This window comes from Cryptomeria japonica, chromosome 11 (assembly GCF_030272615.1).
Source record: "Cryptomeria japonica chromosome 11, Sugi_1.0, whole genome shotgun sequence".
NCBI lineage: Eukaryota > Viridiplantae > Streptophyta > Pinopsida > Cupressales > Cupressaceae > Cryptomeria > Cryptomeria japonica.
Genome location: NC_081415.1, coordinates 125,039,540 through 125,048,448, shown reverse-complemented (window position 1 = coordinate 125,048,448; position 8,909 = coordinate 125,039,540). Strand labels below are relative to the sequence as shown.

Here is an 8,909-nt window from a genome sequence, read left to right as displayed (position 1 = left end):
ACCCAAGGAATACACATGGTCAGACGAACGGAGTTCAAGAAGGAGGAAACAACCATCTGGTCAAACATGACTCAAAAGATGTACACTACTGATGGTACTCTAACTAGAGACCCGACCAACTATGGTCAACCACAAATCATCATTCGACACCCACACAAAGGATATGACCAAATACGACACTACCACAAAACAATAGTCAACTTGGAACCGAGGACTGAAACAAGTACCCCAAATCAATCCATACGACAGGGTCCTATCAAACAAAGCACGACTTGCCATTACATAAGCAAAAGCGAATACAGAAATTAAACTCGCATAGGTAATAACCGGAAAAGACAATATTTTCTCATATTGATTTGAACATTAATAGTCAACCAAGTTTTCTAATGATCTAAGTTTTCGAATTGCATTGACAGAACATCATCGTTACCAGGAGAATACAATACCACAATTCCAATGGTCCATTCGCCTATGTCTCAAAATAGAGGAAGATTATAACTATACCATTTGCTTTTCAAATTGAAATTACCATTAACTCACCAACATTCCAAACAATACATTATTACTTTCCAACAGTATATCGTTTAAATGATCAAAATATCCAATGATAAGATATTTTATTTACTTCTCAATTACTCAAATGATATGTTCTTGAATATTATTTAACATAATCAATTAGTAAATATATCATATTTCAACAATTTTCCAGTAACATAATATTCTATTTTTTTTTTTTTAAACAATACTTCCTCAATTAGCCAAATACTCAAATTAGCTATTAAGTAAGGTATATATTTATTAATCCAAGATTAATCAAAATATAACCAATTAATAATTAATTGCAAAATTAGCAATTCTAGAATTTAATTAGAAAAAGTACGTTAATCATAAAATGAAATTTGAGTATTAATTAACATATATATTCCATTATACAATTAATTAATATCAAATTTATCATTAATTATAATTATGCCACATTAATCATAATTAAAACCTAATTAAAACTTAACATTAAATAATATTAAAATATTATATATATATATATATATATATATTTGAATAAAATAAAATAAAAATACATTAAAAAAAACATTTTTAAAAAAACTAAATTGCAAAGGGCGATATGGGGAACTGAGCCTGTGCCCTAGCCGCAGCGGCGCCGCCGCGATGGGCGCAGGATCTACAGCTCCCACGCGGGGAAGCGCAGCGCCCTGCGGCCACCGCGAGGGACTCCGCTCCCTACGGCCATCGCGGCAGGGACGCAAAGGCTGCGACCACCACGGGGGTCGCAGTGAGCTGCAGCCTCCATGGCTGCGGCCTGTGCGAGAGGGGGGAGGAGGAGGCAGGTGGTCCCTGCCCTCTGAACCCCAATCCATTATATTTTTTATTTTTATTTTTAAATTCGATTTTAAATTTCAAAATAAACAATAAGAAATGGTTTTAATTTCATTTTTCCATTTGCCATAAAACAGGTTTAAAGGAAATGTGTTTTGGTTTCCTTTTTACTTTATTTCTTTGATGGGGATACTTCCTTCCAACACAAATGGGTTTTCAAACACCCAAAATGAATTGAGGAATAACAAAAACCTCAAATAAATTTCCAGCAAAACCCATATTGGGCCAAAAAGGAACCATTTTCATCACAATGATTCCACCATATAATTTTCTTGAAGAACACAAGCTAATAAGCATAGTTCTAAACCCACAAATCCAAAATTAAATCTGAAATCAATTTAAAAAGATTGGATTTTTAACAACAAGCATTTTTCATTCAACCAACAGACCATTTCCATGGCAACAAGGAAGACAAAGAAGGTAATTCCTACCTCCATATGCATTCCTGGAAGAACTTGAAGGAGAGCCCAACCTGCAAGATCCAGAAGAACTTCTTTCTCCCAAAACCCCCAAAATTTCATCCAAACCAAAAATTATTTTTCCAACAAACATTTTTCCAAAAAATATCAATCCCCTAAAATTTTCCAAAAGTCTAGGTTATAAGGAAGAGTTGACCAAAATTTCATTTTTTTTGGAATTAAATTTTTTATTTAAAAAAAAATAATTCTCAAAAGTAACTCTTTTCCAACTGTATCAATAAATTGAATTGCTTTTCCCATTTAAAATTGATTTTCTCACTCAACTGAAATTTAACCTTTCTATTTCAAAAATGCCAAAAGATTAAATTAATTCTATTGCAATTAAATTTAAATCTTTCTTTTTCAACAGCATATACAAAATGCATTTAATATTCAAAATCAACCATTTAATTGAACTTACTCCCAATTTAAGATGAGCAATCCAATATTAATGATAATTGCATAATGAAATCCCGATTAATTTAGTCCATTAATCTTTAATGCACAAACACATATTTAATCAAATTAAATACTAAGGACTAATTAATCAATTTGACCACACACACCAAGCACGCAAACCAAGAAAGTCAACTAGACAAATGACTCACAAACCCAAACAAAAAGGGAACACCGATAGTGACTGACGATGCTCACTTGAGCATGACTATGGTCAACTAGGGTCTTACGACCACCTAATCCAACTCTAAGGATCAAAGAGGCACACTCAAACCTGCAAATCCAGGTGAAGACGAACCTCGTACTCATGTGGCATTGTACCTGAAATCTCCTGCAACCAAGAGTCATACATGCATACATATATAAACTTAATGAAAGGATTAGCCCAATATTAATACCATGAAATAGGAGGATAAATAACTTGCATACAAACTAGTGCGAAAACCACAACGACAGCTATGCATTAAATCAAACATCTGACTATAACATTATATTAAGATAAACTAACCAAGACTAAACTAAGATTAAAATTGATTAGGGCAGGGGTACTACATAGAGCCTTGCTGCCAGCAAGCTTTTAGGACTCTGATGAGGTTATGCACCGTAATCTCTCAAATATTTCTCCATTGCCAATAGGCATCCGTAGCCCTGATGGAGTTACTTGCATGTTCCCATAGTCAAGATTTGTTTTTTTTGTTGTACTTGTATGCATGATATTTCAGTATTATATCATTTTTTTTTGTTTTTCCTTGAGATTGACATAACACTTTTTTCTTTTATTTTCTTGCCTTGAATTGTAAGTAATGAAATCTACTTGGGTATGACAATTACAGTGGTGCTGAAGCAAAATATTGGATTTTTCACTAGCCACGTGACCAACTAGATATCTGTAATGACTTAAAGCTTTTGATTGATAGATTTTGGGTAACAAGACTTGATAGTGAAACTTCTACCCAACCAAGGATAAATCTTAATCACAATGTGATGTTGAAGATGAATTACTAAAGGCCTCCTAAAGATTTCATGAACAAGTATCTAGGAAATGAGAAAACCTTCGTTCCTTTTAGTGCAGACAGGTGAATAACTCAGACAATCATCTTGACTTATTGATGCAACTATATGAGAAATAAATAATGATATGCAGCTATATATTGTGCAATGGTGATATGCAAGCAACTATGACGCACTCTAAAATGGAGATATGCAATGCAGTAAAGAAATATGCAAATGCAATACTGAAAATTGAAATGAACCCACCCTTAGATGTAATATCTTTTTAGGTGCATGTTGTTATTGAGTTGGTATGATCTTTGTGTAGATAATTCATTGGTCTTTGTTTGAAGAGTTGGATGAACCTGTCTTTTTCAATAGGATATTCAATCAGGAGTCTTTCATGTACAATTTTTGCTATAGCCTCCTTATTTTCAAACCAATTCCGCTATGGTAAATCTTCTTGCCCCCAGTCTTTCAAGTGTGGGTGTATGAGGAAAATAGATTTTGATTTCAAAGTTGTGACATGAGTGGGTGCTATGCCTTTTTTTATTGATGCACTTGAAGAGTATGATGAAGCCAACCAAGTGTTGATCTCATTAGCTAGTGTTAAGCTTGTGCTTGAAGAAGATGACATAACAATAAGGGTGTTGATTTCATTAGCTGGTGTTATGCTTGTTTCTATCATAACATTAGCATTTGATGATGGTACACATACAATTGTTGACAAGTTGTCTTATGTAGTATGATCTAGATTGGTGATTTTATTGATAAGGGGTTCATGAACAACTTGTGTATTGGAATCATGAGGGAGACTAGGAGAAATGATAATGGGATCTTGTTTAGGAGGTGGATGTTGGATGGTACTTGAAAGAACATCTTTCTCTTGTAAAACAAGGATGTTATTATGAGTGGAATAAAAATGAATGAGGGGATCATCATAAGATTCTTGATAGGTGGAGTCTTCATCAAAACTAGGTAGGATGAAAAGGTTTGTTCTTGATCTTGATTTATTTCATGACTAATTTCTTCTGATTTTGGATTGTCCTCCTGACATAGGGAAGGAGTTTGGATATTCATGTGAGATTCTTGGAAGGTTTCAATATTTTGACTTGATGAGAAATGATCTTGAATGAGACCCTTTGAATCATGACTTGGATTAGATTGGATTTGTGCTATGGATACCCCTTGGGAGATTGTGTTATTGGATAGAGATGGCATGAGTTGGTCTTATGTGACTTCAAGGGATGATGAAATGGTGGATAGATATGATTGATTTGAATTTTGGTTGAATGGGATTTGGTTTTCATTGAAAGGAGTATGATTTTGGTTGAAAGAGGTTTTCTTTTGGTTGAATGAATTTTGATTTGGACTTTGGTTGAAAGGGGTTTGATTTTGGTTGAAAGAGGTACTTTGAATGTTGGGTTGATATGATTGGTATGATTGATATGTTGGGTTGAAAGAAGGTTGACATGACTCTAACATTGGTTCAACTGAGGTAGGAATATTTTTTTGAAGAATGAAGGTTGGCATGTTTGAATGGTCTCAAGAGAAGAACAAGGTTGGCCTAATAATGATTCCCTCATGGTTATCACCTCCCTCATCATATTTTCTAACCAGCCCCTATGGTTGCTAGGAATAGTCATGTCTCTTATTTGTTGTTGCAAAGTATTGATCTTTTGAGATAATGTTTTTATGGATGGTGATGGAATAGGAATGGAAGAGATAAATTCTTCACCTTCCCTATGAAATGCATAATGCCAATCCATTATGTTTGCTTGATTGGTTTGAACCTAAGATCACAACATGTAAGATGTTTTCTTCATTTATAGAATGTTGCAAAAGTTTGATTTGATGTTGATGTTGGCAAATTTGTTTGCTGCAGGGTTTTGATCTTGTTGATATTGAAACTTGACTTTGATGAGGGATTTCATTTTGTTGATGTTTTTGAAAAAACCTTGGTTGAGATTCCACTTTGTTTTTGGTATTTTCTAAGATGTTTGAACTTGGTGAAATGTAGCAAAGGACACAATAGACACAACAAAAATAATAAGACCATGAAAAGAATACTTGTTTAAGGAACTTTTTTCAAATTCCCATGAATGTTCGAGTCTTTTTCAAGACCCCATTTTGTTTTTATTGTATTTGAGAAATTCGATATCACATCAAGCAGAGTCTCCTAAGGTCAAAAGGTCACAAGTATTATCACAGCCCACATCTTGATACTCTATCAGCTCAAACAACCCTATCACACCCTAGGGTGCGCTCATTTTTTTGCCTTTTTTTAGAAATTAGACCAAAGAAAATTGCTCCTCAATTGGTGCATTATCCTCGAAGATATATGGTGAGTGTCTTGGGAGTGGATTCTTCCCCACCCTTGCACTATGATAAAATAAGTGTCTGGCTACTAACTTAGTTTGGCTTCTAATTTCTATGGTGTTTAGATAGGGTTCCATTCGAGTGATCACAATCAACAGCATTTTACACTCTGTTGAGGGAGGTCTCCCAGTCTGTAGAGGTTACGCTCTATAGATTTTAACGTATCGTATAGGCACTAAGGGAGACATAACGTCATTGTGAAAGCATGTAACACTAGTTGCATATGATTTTCATCACATACACATTTATTTATAGTGGCTTGGATTACTTGGCTTTAGTCATTGCCACTTAGGTCATTCCCCTCTCATTGGCCTTAATGGCGCCCTAAGGCCAACTCGGGAGGGTAGGCCTTCTAAAGGATATAATTGCAAGAAATAAATAAAAGCATGAAAGAAGAGAGTCTAGTTTTCTGATCACCCATTGAAGGGGAGAGTATAATACCTATCCCTTCAAAAACATGAAAGACAAGGGTTCTTTTTAACTTTTCATTGCAATGATTTTCTATCCTATTTGGAGATGTTGCTCCAAAAAAGCATGGGGTTCAATTTTAGCCTTCATCACAATTGTGGAATAAGATACAAGTTTGTTTGTGGCTCATTTTACTTGCACCAAATTGAAATGTTTCTAAGCTACCCCTGCAAAAAATAAAGTTAGTCAGCACATGGTGGGCTATGCAGCCTAATTTTCTAATTACAGAGTTTTGTCTTTTTACAGACAGAAACATATTCTGACAAAAACCAAAACTGCAACTAAACAGAAATAGAAAAACGGAATCTAACAACTGCGAATTACCTACACAACAAATGCGAAATGATATTAGATCAATTGCGAATTGATGTATCATCAATTGTGAATTACTGTTTAAACAATTGCAATGTGATGACTTCTCAATTGCGAATTGATATAAGATCAATTGCTCACAGTAAAAAAAAATAAAAAATAAAAAATAAAAAAAATTGGAATTTAAAAAAAAAACCAGTAGAAATAGACAAAAGATAGAAGGGTTATTCTGCAATGATATTGTCCCACACCATGGGAGCCATCACATCAATTTCATCAAAAAACTTTTACTTGGTTAAGAAACGGTGGATGGTCCTATGATATTGAGCAATCTTCTCTTTTTCTTTGATCTCACAGAGCTCCCTTTCTACCTTTAAGATTCTTTGATAGGTCTTTTGTTGTCTCCTATGTTGTTTTTCCTTCCTTGCTATTGGATTAAATACATCTTATATGCAGAGATTAAATTTTCCAGAATTTAATGAAATTTCTGGGTTAGGTGCGCAAGAGTAGATAATAAAGAAATGACAAAAGACTTTTTAAATTTTCAACCCTTTAAAGCAATTGTGATACGTTGTCTAAGCAATTGTGAAATGATTTGATAGCAATTGTGAATTTCTATGAATGCAAGTGTGAAATTAAGCTTCATGTGCATGTACGGATTTGCAAAATCTTTCAAAACAAAAAATGAAGGTTAGAATTCTTCATGTCGGGTTCACCAAATGTTATCATGTTTGAAATCATTAGAAATATGAGGCTAATTTGACTAAAAGGATGAATCACAAGAATCCTTAACTAATTAAACCGATTCTAAGCATAATTCAATGAAATAAATGAAGGAAATAAGAAGATTAAGCTAATTAAAACTCCCTATTCTCCACTTGTGATTCCATTGTTCTTCTCCAATTTGCGTGGTTGATGGCTCTCAGGTATTGCACCAATTTCCTACATATAAATATTTTGAAGACTGTTATTCTCTGATTCTCAAAATCTAGATTGAAATGAGCAAAGAGGTTGAATTTATAGATTTTCAACACAAAGGAGGTGAGAATTTGAACTCAAGTGTTGATTGATAGACAACTGAAATTGATTGATCAGTTAACTCATTAGATTGATCTATTAACAAAATTGATTAGAGAGTGAACTCAATTGATTGACCAGTAGACTGAATAGACTAGCTAGTTGACTGGAGAGATAAGTGGATTGATTGACCAGTAGACTGAATAGATGGATTAGTCAGAAAAAGGTGATTGAGAGTTAAAAAGGATGATTTATAAGTTAACTGAGTTAACTGATTAGACAATTGATTTGATCAACCAATTCTAATTTTAGCATGTGTTGTAGGAATTTGAAATTGATTTGATTTTTATTTTCAATTTGGGTTTGAATTTGGTCATTCGAATGCTGAAATGCAAATGAAATTAACTAAAATTTAGATTTGGTGAAATGTGAATTTTATGATTTGGAATTAGATGAAATGATATGAAATTCGAATTTGAGGAAATATGAAATGAAATTAGATGGAATTAATTAGAATTATAATTTGGGGAAATGGAGGAATTTAATTAATTAAATTAAATAATTTAAATGAAATCATTTAAACTTAGGAGATAGAATTAATTAAATAATAAAGATTATTTAAATAAGGAATAAATCACAATTAATTAGATAATTGATATTTAAGTAATAACTGAGATAGGGTTAACTGATTAGAATGATTTGAGAATAGAAATAGAATACTTAGAAGTGTTGAAGGGCAATGATTAGAAGAAATAGTTAGTTTAATAGAATGATTAAAGAATTACTTAATTAAATAGATGAATAATTAGTGTAGAATTAATGAGACATTTTTAGGTGTCTACAGTTCCCACAAAAAATACATACATGAAGAGCAAAAACATACAATCTATCTAGTATAAATTACCAATGAACTTGTATTTGAACTTCGAATGAGTACATATAAATGGATCCTACAACTGTACAACAATCTTGATAGTTTTCAATGTTAGATTTAGTGATCAACCAAAAATATATATGAACCATTGATGTACCTGCATTACCTAGTCCCATTGTAGAGTTACACCATCGCACAATTGTTGTTGCATCTGTCAACTCAGCACCACCTTCATACTTCAATTCTTCTCTATCTAGGGCTCTTTTTATGCAGGCTCCTACACCATCATGCTCTCCCTTTCCATGTCCAGCCTCAGTGAAATTCCAAAAATATTGTACACTGCTTGTCACATGCATCCTACTCAACCAATAGAACATCCTTACATTTTTTAATTACGAGGTGCAATTATCTAACCATATTATGTGTTGATTGTATCATATGTTCCTTTCCCTTAAACTATCATACAAAACTTTAACAAATCCTTGCACAAACTCTGATGAATGTGTACGATCGTCACTTATGCAGAAGTGATACTCTCTTACAACCTTTCTATCATCCTC

At 33.3% G+C, this 8,909-nt stretch overlaps 1 protein-coding gene across 1 annotated transcript in view; it reads left to right on the top strand.

Annotated features, from left to right (window-relative positions):
• The first annotated feature begins 1,167 nt into the window (after positions 1-1,167).
• LOC131027037 (disease resistance protein RPV1-like) overlaps positions 1,168-8,909 on the top strand; it is a 129,306-nt gene continuing 121,564 nt past the window's right edge. The window contains exon 1 of the mRNA XM_059214435.1: positions 1,168-1,346. Coding sequence (XP_059070418.1) covers positions 1,168-1,346 — 179 coding nt within the window. The remainder of the gene's footprint in view (positions 1,347-8,909) is intronic.